This window comes from Labrus mixtus, chromosome 18 (assembly GCF_963584025.1).
Source record: "Labrus mixtus chromosome 18, fLabMix1.1, whole genome shotgun sequence".
Lineage (NCBI taxonomy): Eukaryota > Metazoa > Chordata > Actinopteri > Labriformes > Labridae > Labrus > Labrus mixtus.
In genome coordinates, this window is record NC_083629.1 from 14,207,321 (window position 1) to 14,222,055 (window position 14,735).

The following is a 14,735-nucleotide window of genomic DNA, read 5'->3' on the forward strand; positions in this document are numbered from 1 at the left end:
TTTTTTCATCTTTCACGGTGAGTTGTGTATCCCACAATGGGATATTTGCCTTAGTTCACTTTACCCACGTTTAATTCAGAAAATAGAAATAACCTACTCCAAACTCGATCTCGTCTCGATACCTCGCCGTGTTTTATTTCTTCTTCTATTGAAGTATGGACAGGATCATATATATGCTCTCGGTTGTTTGTGAACGACAGTGGCCATTATGTTAAAGGCTGCTGTTTTGAGCACAGCGGAGGTGACATCACGCGTCTCCAGCGCAGACGATCAGATGCCCCTCAATGGACCCGAAATGACAGCTAGCGCAGCGCAGCCATTAGCCTCGCAGTGTTTGAGTTTAAGGACAGTCTACATACAGATTACGCTGCGTAATTACCTCTAATCCTGCTGTGGTTTACAGCTGTGTACGGCACCTCGCCTCTCCTCCGCTGACCCTAAAAACACGCAGCCTGCGTATTTGTTTTTTTTGCAAAATCATGATGGTGTCGCTGCTGGACTACAGAGAAAATGGCCCATAACATACACCGTACATTTACAGTAAGTGCTGGAGCGCATTACTAAAATCAGTGCCACCTGCAATAATCTCTCTTGGCAATAAAAAAGTATTTTTTGTTGACGCTGTGGTGTGTGGCTGAAACACGCCTTTTCTGTATTTTCAGACTCCACTGACCTCAGAATCCATGGGGTTATCCTAATTTTACAATCAATATGTAAGAGACTACATGCAAATAGACTGCCAAAGCGACAAAAATGGGATGCATCACGACTTTCCTGCATAAAATAAGAGGCAGGATGAAGCTAGAGCGTTTCAGAGAGCTGGGAAGACAATATCCAGTCTTCTGCTTTTTGCTGCTGGCACTGCTGCTCACCACTCTGCTTTTAAACAGGTAAATATACATTTTTAATACGTCATCATTTCTTCTTAAAATATGACATCCCTAACATCCTCATATGTTCCCTCTACATGCTTAAACATAGTACTTTACTAATAACAGAACATTTCTTCTGTTTTGACAGATATATTCACATTATTATGGTGTTTTGGTCCTTCCTGGCTGGAGTCATCACTTTCTACTGCTCTTTGGGGCCTGAGTCTCTGCTGCCCAACATTTTTGTCTCCATCAAACCAAAGAATAAGGTAGATTAAAAAGCAATAATTAATGCCCACTGATAAAATGTAATTGCATGCTCTTCTGACTTTGTTCCTTTTATAATAACCTTTTTGGCGTGTCTCATGCTTTAGCCTACATTAAATGGTTTTGGTTCACATAATTTCCGGGGGGGGGGGGGGGGGGGCTTGCATGATAGGACCATGTTAACTTAAGTTCTTATTGGTGTTTAGTGTCTCCAAGCTCAAATAAGAAACTGTACATCACATATTGTTTCTATGAACAAACTGGTGTTTTAATGATAGGATCGCTGTACATGATGTTTATCTTCGACATGTTCATTGTCTCTTGCAGACATACCAACAGGAGCTGTTTCCACTGGGCCACAGCTGTGCCGTCTGTGGGAAAATCAAATGCAAAAGGCACAGGTAAGATACCTGTTTCTGATGTGGTACTGTCTTGTCTCGTGTTATGATCATTTCAGTCAACTGTGGTTGTTGATAATAAATAGACTCTATGGATAATTCTGCCTTCATTCTATGTGATCATATTCTTATTTGGTAATTCTGTCTTAATTCAACTCATTTGATTTGTCATAGCTGTCAGTATGCACAATAATAAAAAATTGTATCAAGCTATGGATGATGTTACACTGCCCTCTTGTGTTCATGAAAGGTGTTTCTTTTCTATTTGTTCCAACATTAGACCGACTTTATTACTGGAAAATTATCAACCATGGCTTGACTTGAAGGTTCCTTCTAAGGTGGATGCTTCCCTTTCAGAGGTAATACATTAATTCATTAATTAATCGTGATTCAATACATTTGAATGAAATTAGTAGTTTACGTTTTCCCACCAAACTAATTTGTCTGATCTACTTGTCTTCAAGATTCTGGAGCTGGTTCTGGAAAATTTTGTATATCCCTGGTATAGGTATGCCATCTGTTCTACTTTTAGTGTATGTTATAATCAAGTTTAAATAGTATTTTATATGATTTATGTTGTGACGGTTGTGACTATGTTCTGTTTGCTTCCAGAGACATCACAGATGATGAGGCGTTTGTCGACGAGCTGAGAGTGACTTTGCGCTTCTTTGCAGCCGTGTTGGTCCGCCGCACCCAGAAAGTACAAACTGCTGTATGAACTAAATCTTTGGATTCTAATTGACTGAGCAGGATTTAGTTGTGATGTGCTTTTTTTTTTGTTTTCTTAGGTGGACGTGGCATTGCTCATCACACAGAAACTTCTCAAAGTTTCCATGAAGCACATTGAAATAATTAGCAAAGCGAGACAGAGAGGTATTGCTGATCTGCATAATCCACCAAGTCTGTTCTTTGTTTTCACCTGAAAAAGAAAGTGAGGAGAACACCGCTCTATTATTCCCCCTCCGTAGTTAAGAACAGCGAGTTTCTTCAACAAGCTGCTCTGGAAGAATACGGTCCTGACCTCCATGTGGCCCTTCGCAGTCGCCGAGATGAGCTCCTCTACCTCAGGAAGCTGACTGAGATGCTCTTCCCCTACATCCTACCACCCAAGGCTACAGACTGCAGGTAACCCAGGACTCTCCACAGCCTCAGTGTGTATTACTGTCCTCAATGAGAAAGTCTGACAGCACTGACGCTGGCAACAAGTAGACAAGGATCCTTCTTTACGCTTTCAGTTTCTTATTTCCTGCTGCCTTATCTCCTCACTCCTTCCAGATCTCTTACTCTCCTCATTAGAGAGGTCTTGGCTGGCTCTGTCTTCCTTCCTTCATTGGACTACTTGGCTGATCCTGTGAGTGTAGACACATTTTCAGCCATTTTTTTCCTAAAGCTAAAACTATTTAAACTTGAGCCATTCTACAGATGCTTGTCAGTCAACACTGGATTTAGGAGTTTTGTGGTCTAACTAACTTTTTCTTTTCTTTCATTTTAGGACACAGTGAATCATTTACTTTTGTTATTCATAGACAACTCCCCTGTAAGTATACTGTGACCTGATATTCATAGGCAGTTCCATGTACAGTCTGAATGTGAACATATAGCTGCAGAGGACGTGTTGGATAAACACGTTCTTCTTAACGATGTCTGTCCCTCCAGCCTGAAGCAGCCACGGAGCCCTCGTCAACGTTGGTTCCTTTCCTGCAGAAGTACTCTGATACCCGCAGCAAGAAGCCCTCTGTAAGTGTTTCATCTGATCCAGAGTGTAAGAACCACTTCCCCTGCAAACCACCAGATACTGCATTCAATTATCGTTTGGGTTATCACAATATGCTGATTTTTTTTTTTGCGTAATACATCAGGTCTTAAGGAGCATACCAGTGAGTAAGAAGATCTTATCTTTGTTTACAGACAACTTCTGTCGTCTCACTCTTAATCAGGTGCTGAAGCTGGAGTTGAAGGAAATCCGAGAGCAACAAGACCTCCTCTTCCGTTTCATGAACTTCCTGAAGCAAGAAGGAGCTGTCCATGTGCTCCAGTTCTGCCTCGCAGTTGGTAGGCATGTCATAAACCTGTAAAATGTTTTTAAAAGATAGCTCAGCTGCCAGTCAGGGTTATATTTTTGTTCCGTCAATATGTAAATGAGTTGCTTATCTTGTGGCCCACAGTCACTGGAGCAAAAAGACCATTTTAAGTTTCTACATTTTAAAAATGTAAATTTTCTTGAATTTGGTTGAACTTCAGAAGTATTCAGGAGAAATCGCTTAGCAACACAGAGGAAATCAGTCAGAAGTGAATCAGGAAAACTCACTAAAGACTGTACATAATCCTGACTTTCATATTCCAGTGAGACTGAAATTTCTGAATGTATTTTTTTAGAGGAGTTCAATGACAGGATTCTCTGTCCGGAGCTATCTGACTCAGAGAAGGTATTGCTTCATGGGGAGGTGAAGAAGATCTATGAGAGCTACTGTTTGGATGAGAGCATTGACAAGATCCGCTTCGACCCCTTCATAGTGGAAGAAATACGCAACAGTATGTGACAGCATCTTCCAATAATCGCCTAAATCATTTTTCTACATTTCTACAAAACCTTCAGAAGAATGTATGCTAATACCATGTTTTTTGTTTGATTTAATTCCAGTTGCAGAGGGCCCGTATGCAGAGGTAGTGAAACTGCAGACCATGAGGTGTTTGTTTGAAGCCTACGAGCACGTCCTGTCCCTCCTGGAGAATGTCTTCACCCCCATGTTTTGTCACAGTGACGAGGTAGGCACCTACACCCAGAATTCAATCACTTAACTCACTGTCAGCCAGCTCGGCAATTTATGCCTCAGCCTCAATCTGTTTCACCCGTTTGTGCGTGCTCTAAATTCAACTACAATCCTTCAAAACAAGTCTGTCTTAAGCTCAGACTGAATGTTAATGTCCTCAGATTTTTGTCTCAGAAGTAACAAAACAATGAACTTTTGATTCAGTGACTCTCTTGCACTATCCTCTTCCGATCTCTCAGCCACCAACCACTATCGGACATGTCATCAATACCAGAAGCGCAACTGGCCAATGAGCCGACGCTGGCCAAATGCCAAGCTGCCAAGCCGAATTTCACCCCTCAGAGGCCGTTTCATTGAATACAGCTGGGTGGACCAGAGCTCAGTCATTGTCCACAGCAGGGCACTGGCTTTATGAACAGTGCCCCTGCACATAAATGTTATTCTTATTTATTTTTTAGCCACTTCTATTCTTGCTCAACAATAAACAGTGCAGCCATGATTATTAGTAAGACATTATGTGGTCACTTGATACATATGGTAGTGATTTTTTTAAGTGACGAGTTAGCTGTGATTAACCTAAAAATCACTTTCATTTATTTTCTCTTCTTCATGGCCTTCTCCAGTATTTCCGCCAGCTTCTGAGAGGGGCCGAGTCCCCCACCAGGAACTCCAAGATGAGCAGGTAGGTTTCACTTTACCAACGTTTGAGTTGATGTGGAACAAAACTCAGTGTGACCTTTATGTTAACAAGTACATGTTTTAATCTGTGATATAATATAAAGTACAGATGATGATTTATTGGGATCTATTCACAGAAAGATACTAAACACAGAATGTGTGACTAGAAGTTTATCTGTTTAATGCTTTGATTTTTGCGTGTGCACCAATATGCATTCAAAGTTCCTTCATTTTGTTTTAGAATTTCACTTATAATTTATGGATATTTTCAAAGTCTACAGTTCACTGCATCCTTATAGCAACTGCAGCCTAAAATCGCTTCTAATTAGAAATAGATATGTGAGAATTCTTGCCAGTATTGTATGAAATGTACGTTTGAAATCAGGTGACATGATCCCAGGTACGGACTGCAGTGTGTGTATCTCGGGGTGCGGTGTGTATGTGGCCACGGGGGCCCTGCCACTAACTCCTTGTGCATATTGTTCCAGAAATAGCCTGAGTTTGGATGACATCCGGTGAGTATAAGGCATCAGTGTGTGCTGTTTGAAAAAAAAAATAAAAATAAAAAAAGAAACAGTGGCTGGCTGAGCAGTGCTGCTGCACGCAAGATACAAACAACACTTCATTGTCGCCTGACTGGTGTACAGAGGAACATGTGCTGCCTTTTATTCCCAATGATCTGTGCTCTCTGCCACCTGTAATCAGGGCTACAGTTCGATGAGCACGCCTTCATCAAATGATAATGATGTTTAACTCTTTTGCTAATCTCATTTCACTGCTAAATAGATGTTTGATTTGATGCCTGTGTTGTGAATGCAAATGAGAGAAGGTTGTAAAAAAGTGACCTCAATCAGCTAATGTTGTTAATCATTTTGCATGAGTCATCATTAATAATATTTAAGGAGGCTAATCGGCAGAGATGCTGCTGAGTCTATGCAATAGGAATTCTCCATCAGTTCAGGCTTTATTTGATAAGAAAATGATTAAAACATATGAAAGTCTTTGGTTTGAAAAAATATAGAATTACAGCAGGGAAGCTTTAGGAAGAATGTTTAAATCTGGTTTAGACAGTTTTCAAAGCAGCATGACTTAAAGGAGAAACAAGTAGATAGTAGTTCATACTGGCACTCCATAACAAGACAACCAACCTAGAGCTTCAACTCCCTCCATGTCTGCAGTTCAGTAACCTCCCCCCTCCCCTCCACTTTGCCCGTCTGTCTGCCCCGTTACTCCATCTCTGTATTGCCTCCCCCGTGCTGTGTCTGTGTGTCCACTCTTGATTCTGTAACCACCATACTGCCTGACCCCGGTACAATCCACGGCCCTCTCCCTCCTCTTGCCCATCGGGGGACGTGACCCTGTTCTGCTTATAGTTCCTGGGACTGGAGCCCCGAGTCCCCATCCTCACTGTTCACCGCCTCTGGCAGCTCTTCACCTGCATCCTTTAACTCCCTCCATGCCCAGTCCACGTTCACAACCTTACCATACGGCTCGCTATCCCACCGCCACTCATCACCCAAGTAAGTCAGGGTCCATCCGTGTGTCACAGGTCGCTCAGTGTGATGTCATGCTGTCCACTTTTCCTCCCATGTCACCCCCTGGTCCCCTCCAGACGCTTGCATGGCTGGACCGATGCATGCGATTCTGTTTCTATTTGTTATGTGTGTCCAACAATACTCTGGATTTGTTTAGGCTAAAGATTTGACTCTTGTTTTTGACATAACAGTGACTTTACAATGTCCAGTTTCTAAGGCTTATATTGTGTTTCCCCCCCCCCCTGATTTAACTAACACTCCTACATAGCACCTGTGATGTTATGTGTCGTTTCCAGTTGGCATTTTGCGATCATTTAACATTGTGATCCTCCTCCAACTAGACATCTGTTCATGAAATCACTGCTGTGTGCTGTGTCTGCTTCTGGCCCTGCTGCCGCCCCTAAACAACAACCCAGGCATTTCATTGTGAGATGGCTGTGAAGTGACGTTTTGGCTTTGGGATGGCTACCTTAGCTTTTTTTCCCCCCCACCCCGCCTCCCCCTATTGTACAATCATGATAGTGATGCAGTCTGTGCTCCTTGCTTCATGTTTTCTCCTCTACAGTTTTCTTTCCTGTCACATCTTTCAGGCTGCATGCGCTTTGCTGAAGCGATGCGCGTCTCCTCCTTCACACATTGTCTAATCACCTCCCTGTACGGCCTGCAGGAACACGTCAAAGAGGGGCGAATCCTTTGGGATCAGCCGCATTGGCAGCAAGATCAAAGGAGTGTTCAAGAGCACGACCATGGAGGGAGCCATGCTGCCGTCCTATGGGCTGGTAGAGGGAGAAGACGATATGGTGAGGCTAATTCAAAATATTCAAAAACACAAATCTTTAGGTGATACACAGTTTTTGTTGTAATAGTGATATAATAATGATTTCCTTTACAATCTGCTCTTAAACTTGAAACAAATTATTCTGTGTTTTTACCTAAGATGAATGTTACATGCTGGCTTTAAAATAGCAAACATGGGCTTTAATAAAAAGATAATTGTTTAATCTAAACCAAAATAAGCAACTTCAAAATTTCAACCGAGCACCTCTCCTGTACTTTCACTGTAGTAACCACTTGGGTGTGTTAGTGAGTAATGAAAGGAACCATTCCTTCCTTTGAGTTTTCCAGTTCAATATCAAAGGTTTCAGTCTTCGATCTCTGCTGTTGAAAGCACCACTTGACCTTCAGTGTTTTCCGTACTTGGCTAATATACATCATATCTGTAAGTAGATGCCCGCTCTGGTTCACAAGAGCAACATGTCACCACAGCCGTCCTCCTGCATCTCACAAGCCCAGAAGCGGTATCTACGTGTATATTTCTATGGAGCAAAACAATCCTTTGTGTTCAGTTCTAACCATTAATGTCTGATGATGACTGCCCTTTTTTATGTATATGTACAGATATATATAACATGTAAACCTGTCTTCCACAGCTGGTGAAGAGTGAGATTTCTTTAACATCCCTTCTTGAGTGGAGAATGAAGGACATGCAGTGTTTTGAATTGTACTCTGGCCACAAGTTGAAGACTCACTTAAAAATCAACAGAACTTTAACGGAGCCCGACCTTAAACTCTTCCTCTTCCTTCCGTTCAAGGTGGAGGAAGCCATGATGGTGCTGGAGGACGACGCCCCCATGGAGGCAGCCTCCACTCCCAGTACACCGAGAAACCTCTCAGCCTGGAACATCACTATCCCCTACATTGATTTTTACGATGATGATGTGAAGAGGGAGAGGATTCCTGTGTTCTGTATCGACGTGGAGCGCAATGACCGGAAGGCAGGTGAGACTCTGCAGACCTGTACCGGGATAACCTCTCTCTGTCCCCACAGAGAGGTTACCCTACTTTACTGTGCGGTGTTTCACAGTGAGCTGCTCTTGTTCTGAAGGGAAGGTTTTAACATTCTGAGAATGAATTTGACCAATAAATACCTGAAATTATTGCTTACATTTTTTTATATTTCTCTAGTGAATTACACTATCAAGGGTTACACTTGGATCTTAGTCAACCTGCTTCTGAGAAAAGCAGGGGAGTGGTTGTATAAGATCTGATTGGTAGCTGTATGACTCATTAGCAAACAAAGCAGGGATTTTATGATCCGTTGATTCTGAGAAAATAAACACAAATTATCTTCAAAGCGTTTACTTGTGTTTGTTTAGCTCACTGACATCCCATGACATGTGGAGTTGTGCTGCGTGCACAGATGAGGCTAACCTATTGTAGATCTAACTTAAAGTAGATCTAACTTAAAGTATATCTAACTTACAGTAGATCTAACCTCTAAAATCTAACTGTATGTTTTCCCTCTGTGTGTTTGTGCGGCAGTGGGACACGAGACTGAGCACTGGTCTGTGTACAGAAGATATCTCGAGTTCTATGTCCTTGAATCAAAGCTCACTGAGTTTCACGGTAAGGTTTCTTCCTGTCTATGTTTACTCTGGTTATCTTTGCAGAGCCTGTACATTTTATGCTTTTCACTGACTGGCAGAGGGAAGGAATTACTCACCAAAAAGGATTCACAGAACATTACTTTTAAGTGAACATTCATTTCAAGGGTCGTGTAGGTTTCAAAGTCCTGCTGTAAAATTTCATTTGGTAAACTGAATTATTTTCCTACTGAGGGAAAAGAGAGCTTGTGTTTTGAATCATACAGGCATTCCTCTCTGTGAATTCTTACACCCTCTGCAGGCTCTTTTCCAGACGCACAGTTGCCTTCCAAGAGAATCATTGGTCCCAAGAACTACGAGTTTCTCACATCGAAACGTGAAGAGTTCCAGGAATACCTGCAGGTAGATTACATTTCTGCTTTATTTGCCCTTTATATCCGCATTGCAGATTGATAGATTGAGGGATGAGCCAGAATTGAACAAAAACAACTTCTACATATGTAATGTTCCTTGCAGAGGTATGAAAATTTTATTTTTTTACAAACTGCTGTGTCTGTAAGGTCTGGATGATGAAATTGGGCTCATGTCATTTTCAGGCTAATACTCACAAGTTCCAAATTCAGGATGCTGAGGGAGGCATGAATGTCCATGCAAAATTAATATCGATGTCATCATGTGTTTTCTTTGCAGAAACTCCTGCAGCACCCGGAGCTTAGCAACAGTCAGCTGCTTGCCGACTTCCTGTCTCCTTACAGTATGGAGTCTCAGTTCCTGGACAAGATGTTACCTGACGTGAACCTGGGTACAGTATGAGTGAGATAAAGACCAGTGAGATAGATCATGTTTGAACAACAGCACTCAGTTAAAGTGTCAGACACATTGTGTTAGCGTTTAATCAGTGGCCTATCTTTACCTTATCTTTCTATATTTAATGGCCTGTCGGTGCAGAGAATAGATGTGTGTGTTTCAGATGAGGCATCACTGTGATGATGTATTTATGTTTCACAGGGAAAATCATCAAGTCAGTCCCCAGCAAACTGATCAAAGAGGTAAGAAATGCATTCCTGGTTGATTGTGTCTGTGTGTTTGCTCTTCCACAATACAAACCTTTCCTTCACTGCAAATGTGCCCTTCAAATTAGACAAATACACCTGCATTAGAAGTAATACTGTCATTGTAAGCTTTAACAAATGATCCCTGCTGTGACGTCTCTGTCAGAAAGGACAGCATCTGGAGCCTTTCATCCAGTCCTTCTTCAACTCCTGCGAGTCTCCAAAACCTAAACCCAGCCGCCCTGAGCTCACCATCCTCAGCCCCACCTCGGAAAATGATAAAAAGGTTGGGGACTCTATTTTTTCTCTCTCTCTCTCACTCTCTCTCTCTCTCTTTCTCTCTCTCTGTCTGCAAGCCTGGGCTGCAGGAATTGTCATCTTTCAGTACAGATGGAGTCGTGCTTGATGCTGAAATGTAGTTTAAACTTCCAAACAAGCTTTATGGTTACCTTTTACACCCTTGTTTATTATCTATGTGTTAAAATATCAGTTTTCAATTATTTTCAATGTTTTCTACCGGGTCAGCTGTCCTGAAATAAGGGAACGTTTGACTGGACTTTAAGAACCAGACATCACAGCCACTGGTTATCTTGATTTTTTTATCATGAGCTAAGCCACATGGTAATATGTCTTGTTTATAGTTTTTTCCAGAAAAATGTAAATGCATACAGAGTTTGCAACAGTCTGGGTCAACATATTTTATCATGTATGTATAACATATACTGTATATTTTTAAGTTGTATCAGCGATGACATGCAGTGATGTTTGCCCCGCATCAGACTAGTTAGATATGACTGTCTAATACAGGGATAAATACGTACAGTTTGGAATAAAGATGGGCTTTCTATGCACTGTATACATTGATCACTTTATTTGGTATAAAAAGCAAACAATCATAAACTGCATATTTATTTACTCGGAGCAGAAAAGGTGAAGGTCAAAGGGCTTCAGTCTTAACGTCGGATGTTAATCTCTCTTTCGTAGCTCTTCAATGATGTCTTCAAAAACAATGCCAACCGCTCAGAGCTGAGTGAGAAGAGGCACAACCAGAACTACTTCATGGAAATGATCAACGTGGAAGGGGTGTATGACTACTTGATGTATATAGGTGAGCGAGCTCCCCATGAGTTTGTCCATCAAATCTTATTGATGACAGGAAAGGAAAGTTTGTGTTCACGCTGCGTGTCTTTGAGCAAGACACCTCAAGTGAGCTTTCTAACTTTGAAGTTAAAAACTGCTTTAAAGTAAAAGAGGACTGGGGCGCTGGTGGCGCAGTGGGTAGTCCCATACGGAGGCTATAGTCCTCCAAGCTGGCGGCCCAGGTTCGAATCCGACCTGCGGCTCCTGTCCCGCATGTCATTCCCCACTCTCTCTCTCCCTGATTTCCAACTCTATCCCCTGTCCTATCTCTCCAATAAAGTTACAAAAAGCCCAAAAATAAGTCTTAAAAAAAAGTTTGTTTTTATTTTAAAAAATGAAGTCTTTGTAGAATTGTGCTGCACCATTTATCAGCACCATGAAAAGTACAACCTTAAAGCCCTGATGTAGAGCTCATTGTTTTTTCTTTCTTCTTCTTGTTCAACTTAAATGTTGTCAGGCCGGGTTGTCTTTCACATCCCCGACTGGCTCCACCACCTGCTGATGACCGGTAGGATCCTGTTGAAGAACACACTGGAAGCATACACGGACTACTGCCTCCAGTACAAACTGAACCAGGTGGTCCAGGAGCACCGGCTCGTGTCACTCATCACACTACTCAGAGGTACTAATGAAGACGTGTTCACATTAATGTGATGCTGAGAGGGAGGGGTGGTGAACCTGTGATTCTTTAACCATCTCTTTGAACACGGTACTTTAAGGAGGTGAAATGATCGTGTGACGTACATAATCTGTGCCCTTCTAGACTCGGTGTTCTGTGAGAGCAGTCAGCCTCGCTCGGCTCAGGACAAGCAGAGCAGAGCCAGGAAGACGTTTGACGAGATGATGAAATATATTCCAGGTATTCATACAGATCTTACAAGAGTTGTAATTTTGTAAAGAAACAACAACAAATAAAACCATTGTAACTGAGAAAAAGTGGTTATTATTAAAAAAAGTGTTGGTTAGGAAATTCATTATAGGTGTATGTTTTTAGACTTTCTGGGGAAATGTATCGGAGAAGAGGCCAAGTATGAAGGCATACGTCTGCTCTTTGATGGACTGCAACAGCCTGTTCTCAACAAACAGGTACAAAAGACCCTCACTCCAACACACAAACACTTTACAAGTTTATTCCAGCACGTCTGTCCTTCACTGCTAGAAATGAAGTGAATTTTCTGTATCTCTCCATGTTAACACTCATACATGACTGTAAGCAAACACTGATTTATTTAGTGTTTTGTGCAATATCTCTCCAATGTAAAAATTCCTCTGCAATTCATTGTGTAAGTATTGTAAAAATGTCTTTCATCAACGGCCTTGATGCTTTTCCTCTTCTCTTCGCCTTCCTTAGCTGACGTATGTGCTGTTGGACATCACTATTCAGGAGCTTTTCCCTGAACTCAACAAGGTAACAGAGACTAGCTTCGGTTTCTGCAGAGCTAAGAAGAGTCTGAAACTAAGACACTTTGAAATGAGAGCTCATAAAACCAGCTTTAGCATTAATATAAATCACTGTGTTTCTTTTGGAGAATGTAATAACGTCTGTTGATAACCTGTCTTGATGAATATGATGTAAGAGTTATGGCTCCTTTAAGTGAGGAGAATTTGTGAGTTCAGCAGTGAATCACTTCCGTTGTACTGTTTACTATGACGATTATTGTACATGAAGGATACTTTTTAAACATTTTTTGTATTCTTTGTAAAAAGGGAAGTCCCCTGTTAATCACATGAATACTAGGTTTTTTCTTCTTAAAAAGCTTCTGAAGTTTTGTTGCCATCTTGTTCCTTTTATGGTCCAATTAGATTTGTGTTTGCTTTTGTTTCCTCAGCAGGTACAGAAGGAGACGTCTGTGATGGCTCCTTGGATGTAAGCCTTCAAAGAGGTCGAGCTGACGGGATTGGAGGTATTAACGCAGAGACTTTTGTCAGTGTTGTTACCCTAAACTAACATGTAGCTCATATCATCTGATCTGGAAACCTGCTGCTGCATGAACAGGAAATATGAAGCTCTTCCTGCGTTATGTGTAACTTACTTTGTAAAATAAATTATATAGATATATGCCATAACAGCGTTCCTTGTGTGCCTTTTTTTCGGGTTCAGTTTTGGGAAGTTAAGCTCACATTTCAATGTTTCCTGTTATGTGTCGCTGTAGAAGAGCTCTGCTGTCAGACTATTTGAGACATAAATCAAGATAGTTTTCGTAAGAAATGTGGAACACAGAATGTACTATTTATAAACCTCCAGCTTCTGATTATCTATTCACATCTATCTTAATACGATCACATTTCCTCTTTTCATGAAGTAAAAAACCACCACACTTGATCTGTGTGAAGTTCTCTGTGCCTCTACTCCAGCAGCACCCCCTAGTGGAGATATTTATACACTAAAAGTTTATCAGAGAAACAGAAAGATTGTTTCTAAACAACAAAGCCCATTACAATAGAATAAATACGGAGTAAAATAAAAGTATATAGCTTAACATTACATGTGTGTTATTCAGTTATTGTTGATGTATTCTCACAGGTATCACTACTGTCAACTGAGAGAGAGAGAGAGAGTAAAATAAACTTAACCTAACAATCAGTGTTGAAAGAAGTATTTAGATCTTCTATTTAGAAAATACATTAATTCTTAGTACTAAAGTGTAGAAATACTGTGTTACAGATAAATGCCATGCACCCTCAGTCATATAAAATACCATATAGCTTTAAAATGTACTCCAAGAACTAGAAGTAAAGCATTGTTTTAAAAGACGAGGATGATCTGAATTTCTTCATATACAAGCTGCTGTCTTTATAATAATCATTGTAATCTATTTAGAACATGCTCATGTACTTAAAGAATTCATAATTAGTGAAAGGTTCATTATTTCCATGTGATGTTCAGTTTAAAACGTCTTCAAGCTTAGTGATTAGCTGAGTGACTGCCCTCCATCAGTGGAATTTATTCAATACGGTCAAAAAGCGCATTTAATAACCTTTACAGTGGATCAGGTGAAAACAGACAGAATCCTGACAGTTTGGTCTCCCTGTGTTTGGTGCAACAAACATTCAACCAAACTGTTCAAGGTTGTGTCTGGTACAGTTTGGCACGGGGGTTGACACAGAAAGTCATGTGACATTACAAGTTCAAACACAAATATATATTCTTTTGTTTTTCAGCCTTTGAGGCACTGAATCCTGTCCTATTAGTGATCCTTTGGGTGATAAAAAAGACAGATACTTATGGGTTGAGTATACTCAGATAAATTCAGGAGTGATAAAGTAAGGTTACTTTCGGTTATCTTTGATCATGATGATGAAGCAATCTTCATGCAATTCCCTGTGTTGCTTCCTTGGAATAAAGCTGCAGCTGCAACCTTTCCTTTCTAACACTTACATTAACAATATATTATTTCTGCAGGATGATGTTTTTTAACTGAATTTTATTTCAGTGGTCCCAACTTCAACCTTGGGCCCGTCCCATTAAATAACCTCTGCTTTTCACACTCCACCAGCACTCATGTGTTACGTGCACTTCTCTGCCCACTGGGGATTATGTTGTTCACCTCCTCTCTCTATCATCATTTGTGTCTTTCTGCACACAAACCTCACACATACAGCACTTAAGCAAACATACATACACACACAAAAAAAAA

The 14,735-nt window shown here is 41.0% G+C and overlaps 1 protein-coding gene across 5 annotated transcripts; it reads left to right on the forward strand.

Moving 5' to 3' along the window:
* Positions 1–210: 210 nt before the first annotated feature.
* LOC132993402 (sorting nexin-14-like) lies at positions 211–13,164 on the forward strand. 5 transcript variants are annotated; one of them, XM_061063229.1, is made up of 31 exons: positions 211–540; positions 663–890; positions 1,021–1,141; positions 1,467–1,540; positions 1,818–1,896; positions 2,002–2,045; positions 2,150–2,237; positions 2,326–2,410; positions 2,506–2,662; positions 2,813–2,888; positions 3,030–3,074; positions 3,194–3,274; positions 3,475–3,589; positions 3,914–4,069; positions 4,179–4,303; positions 4,932–4,990; positions 5,475–5,501; positions 6,360–6,506; positions 7,189–7,321; positions 8,114–8,300; positions 8,844–8,927; positions 9,207–9,307; positions 9,596–9,707; positions 9,914–9,954; positions 10,124–10,243; positions 10,942–11,065; positions 11,555–11,719; positions 11,861–11,956; positions 12,092–12,183; positions 12,449–12,505; positions 12,930–13,164. In XM_061063229.1, exons 2-31 carry the CDS (start codon positions 754–756, stop codon positions 12,966–12,968), a joined length of 2,967 nt encoding a protein of 988 aa, XP_060919212.1. In that variant the 5' UTR covers positions 211–540; positions 663–753; the 3' UTR covers positions 12,969–13,164. The 5 variants fall into 5 exon arrangements, with proteins under 5 accessions (XP_060919212.1, XP_060919211.1, XP_060919214.1 ...); XM_061063228.1 differs by having other exon boundaries at positions 214–540; positions 12,927–13,164; XM_061063231.1 differs by lacking the exon at positions 6,360–6,506 and having other exon boundaries at positions 215–540; positions 12,927–13,164.
* The last annotated feature ends 1,571 nt before the right edge of the window (positions 13,165–14,735 follow it).

Bases quoted from the DNA above. Each gene is read 5' to 3' on its own strand.
- LOC132993402 (XM_061063228.1), top strand. From the start codon at position 754: ATGGGATGCATCACGACTTTCCTGCATAAAATAAGAGGCAGGATGAAG. The intron at 11,720-11,860 runs GTACTAATGAAG...GTGCCCTTCTAG, and splicing joins ACTCATCACACTACTCAGAG to ACTCGGTGTTCTGTGAGAGC. The intron at 11,957-12,091 runs GTATTCATACAG...GTATGTTTTTAG, and splicing joins GATGATGAAATATATTCCAG to ACTTTCTGGGGAAATGTATC.